The 17,081-nt window shown below is 38.1% G+C and overlaps 1 protein-coding gene across 7 annotated transcripts in view; it reads left to right on the top strand.

Annotated features, from left to right (window-relative positions):
• The window catches only part of FAR2 (fatty acyl-CoA reductase 2), a 158,209-nt gene extending 141,778 nt beyond the window's left edge, over positions 1-16,431 (top strand). For all 7 annotated transcript variants that reach the window (XM_062593068.1, XM_062593087.1, XM_062593053.1 and 4 more), the window contains 4 exons: positions 3,243-3,414; positions 7,479-7,608; positions 9,726-9,853; positions 11,282-16,431. In XM_062593068.1, coding sequence (XP_062449052.1) covers positions 3,243-3,414; positions 7,479-7,608; positions 9,726-9,853; positions 11,282-11,444 — 593 coding nt within the window. In that variant the 3' untranslated portion in view covers positions 11,445-16,431. The remainder of the gene's footprint in view (positions 1-3,242; positions 3,415-7,478; positions 7,609-9,725; positions 9,854-11,281) is intronic.
• Positions 16,432-17,081: the final 650 nt, after the last annotated feature.

Genomic DNA, 17,081 nt, shown 5'->3' on the forward strand with positions numbered 1-17,081 from the left:
TTCTTGATATGTCTGTTTTTTACCCCACAAAGAATTTCACAGCACAGTGCAGCAGCTGCTTTTCTGTAATGTCAAGTACTTAACATGAGAAAGGTGCTATGGCTGCTGATCTGAAATGACAATGGCTCCATTGTCCAATGGGAACATGGATTTTTTTTTTTTTTTCTTGCTGTCATGGCCAAAGATGCCAAAAATAAGACGAAAGGCAGTAGTTTTTTTTAACATGTTTCTAAACTAAAACCTTTTCAACCAGTTTACCACTGAAAACTAGATTTGAAGTGTATTAGTATTTGGTTTTGAACAAATAGAGAGCAAACCTTAAATGCTTGCTGCAGACAATATCAAAACAATACCACAATTCCAAAATGTCCATGGGTCCTAGTAAAACTGGTAGAATCGCATCAGGAAAAGAAGAGACCAAATCAAATTAAGTAAATATTGATAAGCAGATGACAGTTTGTACATTAACTGGGATTTTAATGTATCTCTTGGAGAAATTACTTTAGGAGGAGAAGAAACACAGACCATTGGATTGCTTTCCTGAACCATGAGATATTTGGAAGGGCACATACAGCCAACTCTCTCTGAAGTGTGAGTTGATCCCTTCACAAATCAAATAAGCCCCAGCCTCTGCACCCAGTGCCCTCATGTTGTGGCATCTGAACACAACAGCTTGCTGCTGCTCTCAGAAGTAGGAGCAGACCTCAGGCGAGGCTGATTTATCCCCATTTGTGCTGTTTTCTTCTTTCCTCCAAAGGTACTAGATGCCAAGGGAGGCTCTCAGATGTTCCTGTTTCCCCACAGTCTTTCAAGTATCCTTCAGTATCCTTGTGCAAGCCATAGCCATTTAGGGCTTTGTCATATTATAATTACAAAAAATGACTGTGCTGCTAATGCAGAGAGAAGGAAATCTCATTCGCTCTTCAGACAGAGACTGACTCTGCCAAGAGTGAGCCAGGACAATGGGTTCCTTCCCAGTAGGCCATCCCAAGCTGCTTAACACCACTCCCCTGTCAGAAGTTACCACCTTTTCAGATCTTCGGTAAAACCACTCCAGTTGGCATCCCAGCCAGGCAAAATGACATGGGAAAGTTTAAATAGGAGATCTTTGCTAATAATCCTTGTCATTTTGATAGAAGAGGATTAGGGAATACACATATGTGCATCTCTGCCATCATAACTGAGACAGGTGGTAATTGAGGTGGTAAATCTGTTACTGGGGAAGAGTAGCTCCTCTTCAGCTGGCAAAGCCATTGACAAATTTATCAGTACCCTGAGCTAGATCCCTCTTCCCAAGTAGGCAGCCCAGCTGCTCGTTACAGTGCACGACAGCAAATGCTCTCCCTGCAGACTTCTGTTCTCAAGGAACTCCTTCTTACTGATACTTGCGGTACCCCTGAAAGGCTCATCTGACTGGGCTAACACTTCTCTGGAGGCAATTGCCAGCCTGCTCCTCAATGTTGTGGGGCCTGGCTCCCCTTGGGGGTCCTCATTTTCTGATATTTGCAGCAGCAGGTTTGTGTCTGAGTGTTTCCCACGGCTCCAGAGTCAGGTCTGTCTGTGCCTGAGGCAGACACCTCTGGGGCTTAGGTCTAAACACTGTGAATTCTGTGAACTACTTGCCCAAAGTGTGTTTCCATACACTGCTACATCCTGTAAACATGCTTGGAAATAAGGAAATTATTCCATTAGTAAATTCTATCGATTATATAATCAATAGCAACTGTTTAGATACTTCTATCTTTCATTTATGTCAGTGAAATGCTGCAGAGAAAACTTTTCCACACTGCAGTCCACAAGATAACCACATTTTTGCAGCATGGCTAAGTAAAACAGAAGGGATGCCAGCTCTAGCCATTCAGATGCATGATGAGTTTTAGGAGGACTGGTCTTCAGCATACCTTGCATACCAAACTTGCAGCATACCAAACATAAAAACAAATTATGACCTTGCACTAAAATTAAATGGTACTATTTTTAAAAGCCTTTTTGCCTAAACTCAGCCACGAAGAAGTGTCTAACAAGCCTCCTGCAGTTGCCATTACTTACACTTAGAAGGAGTAAAGCAAAAATCAATACTTGAACTACAGCAATGAATCAGTCACAGATATATGAGAGCACTGTCTGAATATTGCAATTGAAATCTGCTTATCTAAGGATGATCTACATGCTTCTTGTGACTTGCAAATTCTCATCTGATTTTCTATTTGTAACATAAGCTTAGAGGGTAAACTGTAGCATTCACACAGATCGATGCTGTAGCTCTCAAACTCATTTGAGGACTAACAGCTCAAATTTTTAAAAAGTAAAAAAAAACACATATTCGTCTTCTTTACTTAGCTTATTGGTGCTCAGCAATAGGAACACCATTTGTTTATTAGTCCCTAAGATGAGTCTTATATTCAGCTACTGCAGTTCTATTAAGCCTTTTCAGTATGCACATAACCCCACATATTGACCTGTAGATGCCACTTCTGTGGCACTGTGACATTGCAAGAGCTCAGAACAAATTATTTTGTGCCTTAACTAAAAGTGATTTGAAATGATTGTCATCCTATCTGGAGATTTCAGGTTAAGAATGCAATAGAAATTGCCGCTTCAGTGCATTCAGAGTTCATCTGACAAACAGGCTGAGGTATTTGGTGGTGTAAACCAGATTTGTTGTGAAAGGATATAATGATGCCTTTCTAACGACAGCACATTGTGCATGTAAGTAGCCTGTCCTCAAATCAGAATAATATTGGCACTTGTCCTTTTGAAAATGTGATTAGAAATTAGGAATGTTGTATTTGCTTTATGCTAATAGGTAAAAGTTTGTTTTACTTTTACTCAGAGTAATCTGAGTATAATCTGAAGCTAGGTTAACACTCATCATCTTCTTCTAGATGTGCTTCAAGACAAAGTAGAACTGCAGTTCCTTCGACTGAAGTGTTTCAGGCTACAACTGTGTGGTTTTCTTCCATTATATTATGGTGTTTTGATGCTGAAGTTTATGCCTGATGGTATTAAGTCTAAATTCAGAAGGTATTTCTAATAAGTAATAAGGGGAGTAATCAATTTTAATGTCAGAAAGAACCATGGAATCATGCTGTCTAACCTGTTGATTGTATGGTGTCCAGAACTGTAAATTAAACATACTAAGCAGAGTAATTTGGGCTTTACTGAGGCGTGTTGTTATGTTTGTGCCCAATATTATTCAAATTAAGTTTCTTATTTTAAGCAGAATGCCTGTTGTCTTACAGAGCAGTATGTGATGTCCACATTCAAAAGGAATCCACTTGAGCAGGCCTTCAGAACTCCCAATGCTCACTTGACATCAAACTACCTGATAAATCAGTACTGGATAACTGTCAGTCATAAAGCTCCAGCCATACTCTACGACTTGTACATGAGGCTCACAGGAAGAAAGCCCAGGTAGGAAATGGCATGCCTTCAGCCATTGCATAATTATTAATGCTATAGAGAGAAGATCTAACAAGATCTGAGAACTGGCTGCATCAGCCTGGAGTCCCTGATCTTCTTCCTTTCTCCACTCCTTTTTTTTTTAATTGACTGTAACCAAGCATAGCCTAGGATTCCCACCCTCACCATTACTTAGGAGGACAGCACACACTATAAACTCAGCTTTACACTCTTTGAAAGTTACCAAGCAAGTTGAAGAGGAATATTAGGTCAGAGTTACTCTCTTTGGTCCTGCAAAGTTTCTCCAAAGAAATAATGAAGTTAATGCCTGGATGTAGCAGATAACAGGTGTTACTTTATCCTCATTGCTTATATATGAGCTTCTTCTCTGTACTGCAAGATTTCAATTATTAAAACATTCCTTTGTGAATGCTTCAATCTGTCATGAGTAAAGACTCTAGGTTGTATAAAGCCTTGAGATTGGCATGGTTTCGAACATCACAACTAATATTTTTTTTCTCATAAATCAGATGCAAAATTAATAGTTGCTAGCACTGGCCCAGAGCTCTGAAATCCAGAAAGACATAATGATTGCACCCGAGTATGAGTAAACTCTGAATTGTATTTACAAGAAAAGTTTACCATTACAATTGGCATTTGAGCCTTGGCAGTGTCATGGCTAGAATAAACACAGGCATGTGTGTCTCATGTGGACAGAATTCTTTTGTAAATAATTGACTTGGCCAGCTTCCGTCCTTATTCCTTGCAACCACAGAGGAGAATTTATTGCATAGCAGAAGAACAGTATGCCAGTGCTGTGCTCTGCATCTGCTGCTCTGCTAGTTAGAAAGCTGGATTCAACAAAACTGAAACAGGTAGTTGTAAGCACTAAGTGTTACTGTTACAACTAACATTTCTTTTCATGAAGGTGATCGTCATTGCTAGTCAATGGACGTTGTCCATAATAGTATCCTTGAATTTCAAATAGAGCTCAACATGAACTCATGTTGAGAAAGGTCTCTTCTTACAAACTTTCAGATTTATGACTCAAGTAAACAGGGCTCAGCAACAAGTTTAGGAGTTCCCCAAGCCCTTTTTGTAATTTCCCTTTCTTCTTACAGAGCTGCTACAGCTCATCAAGATACTGCTGCAATGTGGTATAAAACAGGCATGGTAGCAGCTCATTCTTTCTTTTTTCACAGCTACCTAAAGGTCTTTATGCCCTAAGGGTAGCAAGCCATAGATTTAAAAGGATGAATGTGTCACTGAACCTGCTTTAAATGTTCACCTTTAATTTTTCACTCTACTTTAAGCAAGCATCTAAGCTTAACTTTCTTCCCACTTGTCACTCCCATCTATTGAAGTACAGGCTATAGCAGTTTCTTGAATCGTCTCCATGACCCTATGCCAGATTTACAAGCAGTAAGAAGGAACTTCTTTGCCACAAACAAGGCTTAGACCTCAGTTCTCTACTGCACCCTTACTGAACTCATTGTAAGGAAGTGTATTATCATATAGGATGTGTTATCTGGGAACTGGTTGCGATTTTGCAAGTCTACTGTTTATTCAGGATAGCCTATGACCTTCACTAATTTGAATTGCAAGGTACTTGGGAGAAATTCAATTGTAGTTCCTCATGTAGCTGTGCTGTACCACATGCAACACCTCATGAGCTGGCAGTGAGAAAGGGCAGGTAAAAGGGTCATCTCCATTAGCTCTAGACTTGTGTATAACTCCTCTCCCAGGAATCTTACTTTAAGCATTAGCTCTTTTCACATAAATTGCCAGATGTCTCGCAAAACTGTCTTGAATGGCTTCCAGTTATTGCTACATACTTATCCGTGGCTTAGAAAATAATATGACATTAGTAGTCTTTCAGGGCAATCTGTCACACCTGAGAATCTGCTCATGCAAGGTTCAGTGTTGGAGCAAATACGAAAATCATTGGTGTAAATACCTTTCAAGATGCATTTCTGAAATATAAATATTAAGGCTGTCAGTGAAAACTAATGCTTGTTGTTTGTTTATTGTTTTCCTCTCAATTAATCCACAGTGGAGAATGAGATGCTCTGTAAGAAACCTTTGCCATAGCCTCTAGAAGGCTGCAGAAAAGCATTTTTCTACTTGGTGATGATTTCAGTGCACTATTTTTTAATCCAAATTAGTTACTAATTTTAACTTGGTGGTGACATTTGGGCTTTACCAGTTAGCATGAACTACAGTTTTCAAACATATCCCTTTAAATGCCTTTGTTTCTCTCTTTGACCCTTACTTTCAGCCATTGAGATATGCGGCTTTCAGTAGGTCTACACTGACTCATACAGGCATAGCTTATTTTGCCCGGATTGCCAAGAGGTCATGTGGATGGGATTTTTGTTTTCCAGTGTGACAGTTCATTTTAAAAACAAAAGATGGAGACACATGGTTGATTCTCTTATTGTTGTTTCCATTATCCCTAAACACTCTAAAGATACTGACTACATTTAGGAGTTTGAGGGCCAATCTCAAATCTGTGCAGACTAATCATCTACTTTGTTTCCCAAGTTCTTAAAAGGTATTAAAATATTCAGGGTATTGCTCCATAATTCTTATCTACTTGGAGACAACCAGGAAGATTAATCTGAAGTAATTTTAAGCAGTTTAGTTAAACTGCATTTAGACATATTATGTAGACATACACATGATTATTCAGAATGAAAATACCCTTAATCTGATGGTTTACTTTACTTCTATAATGAAGACTACTTTAATTCTAAGTAGAAGTGTTTGTATAAGGTTTCAATGCACTTTAAATTCACTTTGAGTAATCCGCACAGTTCTTGGAATTGATGTACCCATTGCGTCTTTTTTTGCTGTGCTTAGTGTTTATTGTAGTGGCAGTTGCATCTGTGCAGAGCAAGGCCAGCCTGGCACCATTCTTCTGTAGACTGCCTTCTTTTATTTGTCACAGTGACTTAGCTACCCTCTGGGCAGCTCAAAATTTCTCAGGAAAACCACTCTGTCTTCCACAGAAATCATCCTTTTAATGCCTTCTCTTACCCTTATCCATTCTGAGAGTACATAGCATGTCCTCAAAATTGACCAACCACTACACATTGTTTTGTAAAAAAGAAGCCTTTTGTACTCATGATCATTGAGAGAGCTGTTAAATAATCATGTGAGATAGGACAGCAATACTGTGTCATCATTTTTCATATAAAAATGCATTATGTAAAAGCATAAGATAGATGAGAGACTTGAATCTGTATTTCCAAAGTCCTTATTTAGCAGCTGTACCCCTGAGGCAGCATTCTTCTTTATCAGGCCACTCACATTCCAGGAAGATGTTCAAACAGTTCCAAAAATACCTCTATGGACCGGACAATTTTCAAGGTCGTCTAGAATTCCTCACTAGACATACGTTCCGTCAAACCGTTCCTCCAAACTGACACTACACAAGGAGAGGACTGGCCCTTAAAGGGAAAAAAAAGAACTGTTGTTATATACAGATCAAAGAAGCCAAAAGCCACAAAAAATGCTCTTTTCTGAAAAATGAAGTTGAGCTATGGATTTCATGACTTGTCCATGCTGCAGATGCAGCAACCTCTGAATTGGAGCTGTTTCAGTACAAACTAAATCCAAAATCAGAGCCTCACTGTGGCAGTTAACTCAGGATTGAGAACAGAAGTGCATTTGTGCAGTAGGAGATGCCTCCACTCCATGAGGCAAGCAATGTACCTTTGTGGGTTTGCGATCTGCTGTGCAGACTTAGTGCATTCACTTCACAATACCACATGGTATAGGTACGTTTTTGGCCTCTTACCCTTGCTTAGTTCATGCCAGCAAACTAGGCTTCAGTTCTACCATGGAAGGTGCACTTTTGCACCCATGTTGAAGTCAACAATAAAGCCAGTATGATCAAGGACCTCAGCTGGCAGAGTTAGATCCTTGCTCAGCCTGATGAGCACCAGTGAAGTGCTTTACTGGAATCACAACTCTTATTCATCTGGACTGGTGAAAACAATTATGGATCAAAACTCCGGTTTTTGCAAAGGTTAAATTTTCTATCTGTCGCTGACAATCCTGCTCTGTTTCAGAATGATGAAGATTATCAATCGACTGCACAAGTCTATGATGCTCCTGCAGTATTTCTCCACCCAGTCCTGGGATTGGTCTTCAGATAATATGAATATGTTAATGAGTCATCTTAACCCAGAGGACAAAAAGGTAAGCGTGTCCTGTATATAGATTACTAAACTGCATTTCTTTTCATCTGCAGCAATCATTTTTGGTGTATGGTTGAGCCTTCAAAAGATACCTGCCTAGATGACTCAGATTAACTTTAGACTTAAATAATGAATTCCCCCTTTGTTTTATTAAGTAGCAGATCAGGATCAATCTATTATAGGAAGATGTTTTCTTCTGAGATGTATTGCAGAAATGGATGAATCAGTAACTGAAGTCTTTCCAACTAATATGGCAGCTCTCTGTCTTTAGCTCTCAGGTTTCTATTTGGCCCATAAACAATCTAGATTTATTTCCACAGACAAAATAGACTGTATGAAAGCAGCATGCCTTTATATTCTCTATGACCTTGTGACAAAGGTACAGTGACCTTTGTGTTGGGGAAGCTAAAGGCATCATATGCAATGCTGACCTATTACCTCCTGCACGGTTGCTTACATAGACTGGGATACTCAATGCAGTTGGAAAGCTAAGAACATTCTCTTCTGGATGGTCACACAACATTTTCATTTCTAAGAAGAAATGGTCAATTTCAGTCTTCAAGTCACAGCTCCAAGCCCTGAGAATCTCAAGTATCACCTTTCATGGGAGGATATGACCATGTTAACTAATGTTCTATATAGGGACCTCAGAAAGAGAATATCAACAGTAATGCAAGGATGTGTGCTAAAGGTAGTTTTGTTGTAATGGATTAGTCACTGAAACTTTGTGTAGCATTCCCAAGGTCTTCTCACCCTAGTTTTCTGTGTGTCTTGCTTTTTGGAAAACTAGGGAGGTCCTTTACAACATCACTTTCTCCTCCCTCTCTTCTGGCAGTCCCTGGCTTTTGGTGCGTTACCTGGATGGAATTCACTTGAAAGATTTGGGCATTTTCATCCACGTTGGTTTTAATAGGTATTGCCTTAGGAAGCTTAGTTAACACACAGTGTCATATCCTGAGCAATACAAAAAAGCGCCTGTTCTCTGAGAGCAGTTATTTTGCGGGATGTCAAGCTCCACCAGACTCTTTATTGGTCTGAAATACTTCTTCTTAACAATAGAACTATAACTGAATGACTGACAGAACATAAAAAGTAAGAGAATTTTGTGATCTGCACTGAATCCTATGCTGCCACTGCTACACTGCAAGCAGTACTCAAATAAGATAGTGTATGGGCAGCACAGATGTCTATACATATCTGATAGACACACGGGGATCTGCATGGTAGCTAACCTTCTGTATTTGACACAGTTAGGCAATTCCTCTCTGCTCAGTTGCTGCTATTCTGATACCAAAACTCTTGTAGCAAACCAAACAGCCTGCATTGAAAGGAAGATATTTTCCAAGTATCTTCCCTTTTAAGCCCTTGCAAATAAGAAATGTCGATCACTTCATTCATTCATTAAAAAAAAACTCTACAAAACCACTTCCTCTTTACAAATGAAGTTGTTTCTTTGCTCTAACAGACAGACAACCACCTCAGAGCACTGCTAACAATTTTTCCAATATCAGCATTTGAAATTAACTAGTGTCATTAGCTCTGCAGTAAGATTTCTCAATGCCGAACAAAAGACTAACCCATTCCTTGGATTCCTTGGATTTCTATCGATCTAGATGCTGAGCAAGAATGCAGCACAGCACAAAGTAATAACTGATGCAAAGGTACCTGTTGATTAAATGTCCAATTCATTTATTTAAACTTAAAATATAATTCTAATGACACATCAAAAAACTGCAAGAAGACTTTCAGATGAATCAACTTGCATAAGTTGAATGCCATTTTTCTTTCATGCTTTATAAATCCATATATATGTATATATATACATATATTTATGTACAAGTGGCCACTTGACAGAAAAAAACATCTGTTTCCTCTAGCTAACACCACATTTCTACTTGTTTTGCCCAAATACCCAATTGGGTAAGATAGAGATGAACATTAATCCGCAGATTTGAAGCACGGTTTGTTAGTGCCCATCTCTTCTTTGAAATTTGGTGGCTTTAAAAACCTAGCAGAAAGGGCCTTATCAGGAGCAGATGACAATAAAGAGTTGGTACTTAAAGTGTACTTGTTTTAAATTCTACTTTGAAAATACTACTCTTTTTCTTTAAATCTCAGTTGTACAACTTTGATGTTCGTCAGCTGCACTGGTCAGAGTACATTGAAAGCTACTGCCTAGGTGCTAAGAAGTACTTGCTAAATGAGGACATGTCTGGGATTCCAGCAGCAAAGCAGCACTTACGAAAGTAAGTCATACCTTGAAAGGCTGTTGAGAAAAATTACTCTGTTCACATTGCAACAAGTTATTGTTGAATAACATGCTAGATAAACACAGCACAGCTTCTTTTTTATGGCAAAGGGTGCTTGGTCCAGTACTTAATTTTTCCACCCTCTGAGAAAACAGGGCTTATGGTAAACTTAACAATCAGAGGCTTGATGTTATGTAATTACAGAAGATATCCAAATAATGAATTACAATGCGTAAGAGGAGTCCATGAATGCAGAAGTTCCAGGTCGTTCAGAATTACAATAGAAAAATTAAAGTCATATTTAAAATTTATGAAGCTCCTAAAAGCTTTTAGCAATTCAAAGGGATTGCATAAAAACTTCAAGCAAACATGGTATTTTAAATTTCATTTTAAAGTTGAAGTTTCTAATCATTTGTAGGAGGAGGAATATGCAGATGGGCAAAATGAGATAGTCCCTCTCTAGTTCAATTAAATACTGTGCTCTTCTTGTCTCCTCCAACCAAGAGAAGAAAGAGAAATTCATGTGCAGAATTAGGCTACTAGTTTCTTTTAAGAATACCATAGCTGAGCACTGTAAATACTAGAAAAATAGAAGTAGTTGCCAAAAGGAAGGAATCCTAAACAAGTTCCTAGTCATTTTAAAAAGATTTGTAAGAATTTCTGTAACAATGGTCTCATAATCCCAGGTAGGTAGTATAATGTTAGTGTTAGAGTTTACAAACTAAATAAAGGACTCTTTCAAAAATCAAACCATTCTTGGGCTTATTAGGTATGAAGCTATTGGTCAAACATTGGGTAAGTAAGAGTTATAGAGAGCTGTAGAAACTGTAGAAATAAAAATGACTAGCATTTCGAAGACTGAATAATTCCTTTTAAATATGTGGTTAAAAAAAAAAAGCACTGGAAAACTGAAGGCCACTGATGGTTACTGAGTAATTATCCAACACTATAGGTGAGGTTTCACCCAACAGGAAAGCTTTTTCATCAGCCCCAGCAAAAATCCTGCAGTCAGTCAACAATCCTACATAATCAAAAATAACCAATATACCCAAATATAGCAGGACATGTTGGACATTTCCTAGCTCATCATTTAGAAATCACTTCTTACTATGAACTCAGTGTCTATGCGTGTCTGAAAGGAGAATACACAAAACAGCAGCAACTTGGAATAAAAATATTCAACCTTTTCCATTAACTATTCACTACAGCATAACATCAGCACCATTTCTGGCAGGATGGTACTGTGGGACAGAAGGAAGACATCCTAGGCTCAGTGCCTTCACTAAAATAGGAATGGCAAAAAGCTGAAGGACCACTTGTAAAAAGATTTCGTATAAAATTATCAGCAGTAAATGGAACAAGGTGGTACGGTTTTGGGGTGGGCTTTTTGTCTTCCTGCATAATATGTGTCTCTCTCTTTCTCAGGCTGAGGAATATCCGATACGCATTCAACACTACCCTCCTAGTGATCATCTGGCGCATTTTCATTGCAAGGTCACAGATGGCTCGAAACATCTGGTACTTTGTGGTGAGCCTCTGCTATAAGTTCCTTTCCTACTTCAGGGCATCCAGCACCCTCAGGCACTGAAGCAGTCCATCAGCATCCAGCCTCTTCCACAAGGACCTCCATCTCCTCTAATCCACAACTGTGCCTATCTAGGCCTGAAATTAACAGAAAATCCACTCCCTCCAACAGCAGCCTGCATTTATTGTGCACTGTTACATGTTCACCTTTTTAATTTGAAGTAATGCTTTAATACATGGTGGTCTTTCTTCCATAGGACCAGGCCAATTTTTAAAGCCATAACTGAAGCTTTAGGAGCAGGTCAAGCTGGAATCTTTCATCCAGAGTCAGATGTGGAAGAGTATGGATTAACTAAAGTCACCGTCTTCCCATGCACAGCCTAGGCTATCTCAATCCCACCTTCTTCCTTAAGCAAAGTTAAGGGCATAGAAACTTGGAAGAAAGGTATGTGATCAGAGAAGAAACAGTTGATAAAATTAACCTGTAAGAGGTCTTCCTAAAGAGGCTATTCTTTTATTCACATTCAGTGAAATGGTACCTGATTTTGTCTATCAGCTACAGAGGGCTGATACTTTCAAGCCATAACTGAAGAGATGCATAGAATTCATGTATCTGTTTTAACTGTGTTCACTCACAAGCTGCTTTATTTTTCTCTCTGTAGTTAAACTGGCAGTTTAACTTCTATTATAAAGCCCTGCTCTTGCATTTATCATTTTTGCTTGGAACTTTTTTTTTTTGTTGTTGTTTTTGTTTGAAAAATGCTCTATTTACTTTGAGGATGAAGGGAAGACTTCTGAAAAGATTGAATAAAAAATCTGAAGCTTTTTTTGAGAAATAGGTCCTTTTTCACCCTCCTCCATTTGTCAGTAGAAAATTACTCTCCTTGTAGCTCAAAAGCAGCCTGTTACTCCCCTTTAAGCTTTCATTATGGCTAAATCACTTTGCAGTTGGTCACTTGCACTGGCCAAGCAAGTATAAAGGAGTGTATGCAGTGAATGCAATCACACCAATTCTGCTACCATGGCTGCCAGTAGGAATTAAAGAATTCAAAACTTGTTTTTGTTGAGGATAGGAAAGATTTCATCAACTTCTATTTAAAACTGGTTATGCTTCACAAAAGTAAAATGTTTTGTCCTTTGTTGCAGTTTAGAAAGCACCTACTAAAGCCCAGAGCTATAAGAGATGTCTGTTTGACTTAGTGACAGATGTCACCGATAATTGAATTTTAGGTTTTTTCTAAGTATGAATTCCTGTGAGGAGAGAGAGAAAGACAACCTTCTTCAAAGTAGCTCATGCAATGATGGCCCTACTACAACAGTAACAAATTTATCATACTAGCAGATTTTCAAAGTCAAATCTAATACTGGATTTTTTTTTTTTTTTGAGTAAATTGAATAAGCACTTTAAGATTATAAGACTTCAAAACAACTACTTTTTGAAACACCTGCAGCATTCAACTTGTCTAGTCTTTTGTCATTCTAGATATCTGAAAAAGTACAACCCAAAAATGATTCTTTTCAGTGCTGAGAATAGCAGAGCACTTACAAGGCTGGCATTCTTTAAAAGCTGTACCTGTTTTTGGCAATGAAGACAACAAGTTATCACAACAGTATATTTTCTTCTTAGGTATCCAAGCTGGTTCAGAAGTCTTTTTAAAAGAACAAGGAATTAATTTCCTCCGTGTATTCCCTAGAGGTCTGGTTTCAAGCAGTTGCCAAAGGATGCTTGCAGCAGAACCTGACCAGAAGCATACTGTCCAAAATAGCAGGGCTCTGCCGTTGCCTACAAAGGCCTCAGTACTTGCCACATGTTGCTTCAGACCTATGTTTAGGTAGGTTAAGCGGATGGCTTACAAAGATGCAGGGGTTTTTAAATAAAAGTTCTTCATTTGAAAACATACTTGCACTGTACTAGTTGTGAGCCGAGTATTTTCCAGCTCTAGAAAGGTTTGAGTGCGGTGCATTGCATATTTGTAGCGTGTCACTGCCTGTGAATTCAGGAGCTATGGTTTCAGTCACCTAGGACTGGACATGTATATCACAAAAGTCAGCTGCATTATATTTGAATGCCTGGCTAACTTGACTATGCGGAGACTGCATAGCTTTGGCAGAGTGAGGCAGGGCTCTGCAGGAGATCCTCTCTGTTAAAAGTATTTGCTCAAGTAAATAATCAAGTATCAGCCAGTTTCCAGTCTTTTCTCATATGAAATGTTAAAAAGAAAAGTGCAGACTATTTTGAAAGAAGCTTAATTAAAGGAAAAATAGGCAAGAATCCTAACTGATATCCTCAAAGTCTTTTTAAGTGCCTATCTTATGTATAAAGAGAAGCAACAGCTAAGGGAATCACAACTCTTCAGTTGTCCACATGACAGACAAAATAACAAGTCCTGCAGAACAGTCAGATACTGCAGACAGCAGAGCACCTATGACATCTGGCTGAAGTACATATACAAAATCTAATGTTATTGGGCTAGGAGTAAAGTCTCCTGCCGTCCCTCCTTCAATCCTTGTCATGCCATGTGTTCAGCAAATATGCCTATAGAGATGTATAATTACTTGCACAGGTTGTGTTGTCCCAGTAAGTCTGATACATATGTTTGCTCAGTATCCGAACTGTATCTAGAGCGTGTCTGGACCTGCAAAAAGATGCTTCAGGTTCACTCATACCGATGGTGGTGACATGTATTAAAGCACTTCAGCATTTTGCTGAAGGTAACAGAAGTAGCAAAGCTGCTACTCATCCCTGCAAAACAGCGGGAACTGCTGGGGATCTGCTGTGAGAAGCATAGTTGTTGCAGATGGTTCATGCTCTCCTGGCAGACTTTCACAACATTGCCCACAGCTGGCTCCCAAGCTCTGGCCTTACTTAAGAGAGACAGAGCTATTAGCTTTCCTTAACACAAAGATAACGTGGTGAAACAAGTTTCAACAATCTTTAACCATTTTCTTGTGGCTTTAGATATTTTCAGGTGATTGTCTGAATCGCAAAAGTATTTCAGAAAAATCTCAATACAGAGATTGACATCTGGCAATGACATTTTGGTGACAGTCCTTGCTGCAATCATGGCAGGCTGGACTCGAGTTTAAAATTTGCTCTGACCTCAAACAGTGATTTACCTTCGGGGTTTTCCTGTGTGCAAATGCACCTCAGTGCATTTGCATTTGCTCTGAAAAAAAATCAAGCCTTGGGGAATGTATCTAAAAGAAAAAAGCCACTGATAGCTACTTTTCTTTTTCCTTGTTCCATCTCCCTCTCTTTCATGTATGTACACACCCTTTTGGCAAATTGAAACCCAAATACAATTATTAAGTTAAATTAGAGGTCCTGCGGAAACCAATATTTGGGGACCACATATTAATGTGAAAAACTCTGGAGTAGATATTACTCATTACGGTTGAGGGCTAGAGAATTAATTTTAATACTCATATGGTTGAAGCAGGACAAGGGTTAGAGAATTAATTTTAATGCTCAAATGGTTGAAGCAGGACTCAGGATTTTTATAGAGATAGCATAGAGGGAAGAGCCCCTTCAGCATTTTATTGTCAGTTGCGTTTCTTGTATCAAAATGCATGAATAAAAGTTCCCCCACCCCTTGTCAGCCTGTCCCCTAGCTCCTGGCAGACAGCACAGAGACCAATATTTCTGCACAGCCACTGCAGAAAATATCTGCGACAAGACAGTGCAATGGGATTATCAGCTGTAATCATACCCCACAGACTACCCACTTACAGTGTTAGAAGCCTGCATTGCTGCTACAGAAATAACATGGGAACACTGCTGAGAACAGTGTGCTAATGTTTTTGTTAATACTATGCATATATACTAGTCTGTAGGCTAAAGCTATAAACTGCCATGTGAAAGTAGTGAAACACTGAGTATCATTTTATTGTCAAATAGAGATGGGCATAAGTCATCAAACTTGCAATTAAGAAGCATTTTTTTATTAAATAGCTATATAAAAAACCCAAATCTCTAAAATTATTCTGAGTTTAAACTGCCATTTGACTGACAAACAAGGCTGTTTATCTCCAGTAAGTCTGTTGTAAAAATAAAATTTATCAATGCCGTCCCCTTCATACACATACACACACCAAATAACTTTGTTAAGAAAACCCAAATTGTTTATTTCTTAAGAAACCTTCCTTGACCAGAGGAACAGACATATCTCTTTAAGAAATTTAATATTTTTCCTTTTCCAATAAAACATGGTTGTATATGTTTTGTCTGTGTGTATATTCACATTTTTCAGTACCCGTTTTCTCATACAAAATAATGAGATGGTAAAAATAGTAGATATTGTACTGAAATGCCAGGCTGTGCTTCTTTGGTAAGCACTGTTCTAATTTAGTTATGATGAAATGATAAAACCTATCCTTGTTTCCTGTACAAAGGAAACCTAGCCTGTAGTACTATTAAATAATCAAATCATCATCATGAATAAGCAACTGGTAAAAGAGGGAGGGGGACACTCTTTGGTTTGTAAATAAGTTGCAGCTTCATGTTTGAAAGCATGCTATTGCTCTTCCAGCATTGCAGAAAGTAAGGATGAACTCATTACAATTGGGCCCTTTATTCTAGTGCAGAGTAAATAATATACTGTACCTTCCCCTAAAGCTATATGGTAAATATCCCATTTCCTGGTGCTAAACATTGGTAAGAAGGTGGTTCAGACATACCTAAGGATGATTAAAAAAAAAAAAAAAAAAAAAAAAAAAAAGAGAAAGAAAAATATTTGGGGAATAACTAAAAAAGTGCTTTCCCACTTTTGTCTATTGCTTAAATAAACTGTAGATTGAGTTGTTTTCTTCAGATCAACATGAAACTGCTTATAAAAAGTTTCTTGTTCCTACATAATCTTGGCAGACCCCACTTTATAGTAAAATATGTACTCTTCCACTGTCCAAAATTTATATGGTTCTATCTGCTATTTCTATATTCTTGTTAGCTACAAAACAACTTAATGTTATAAATCTTACTTATAAAGTTTCTAATTTAAGGGTGTAATCTTTTGACCTCTCAAATCTGATAAAATCACTAGTCACAAATTATGAGAACCTCAGTTATAAAATTGTTAATATGAAGTTTATGTTATTTTAAACATTTAATAAAAGAAAATATTTTAAAACTATGACTATTTTGCATCAGTTTACTTAAACTGCTAAAAAAGTGTGGTTTCTTGCTGGCCATTGTAGTTTTGCACAGGCTGCATCTTTACCATGCTGCAGCCTGGCTGTCAGACTGTGCAGAACTGAAGCCCTCAAAGACTTGCTGCACAGATAAAGAAAGAAAGAAAGAAAGAAAAATGCACTATTTTTAACAAGAATGCCTGTGAGACTTGAAACTAGATAGCTACAACCAGAAAGAATGAATCTCTGATCAGTGTCCTGCTTAAAGGGATAGGGCCAGATATGTGATCAAGGTAAATTGGTAAAAACCAAACTAATTTCTTGAACAACATAAAATTTGCATCTGAGATCCCTTCCCCTAAATTAATAGTTTTACAAGTTATGAACTTTATTTTACATTTAGAGTAAAGTTAACTACAAAATGGTCCTCTAGCATAGAGAGATTTTAATGTTCGAAGAAATACGATATGCTTTTACTTCGAAATCCTACTATACAACAAGTTTATGAATGTTATTGCATAACTGGAGAAAAAAAAAATCATGTTTAATATGCATATCCAAGAAGCGCACATAA

Source organism: Rhea pennata, chromosome 1 (assembly GCF_028389875.1).
Source record: "Rhea pennata isolate bPtePen1 chromosome 1, bPtePen1.pri, whole genome shotgun sequence".
NCBI lineage: Eukaryota > Metazoa > Chordata > Aves > Rheiformes > Rheidae > Rhea > Rhea pennata.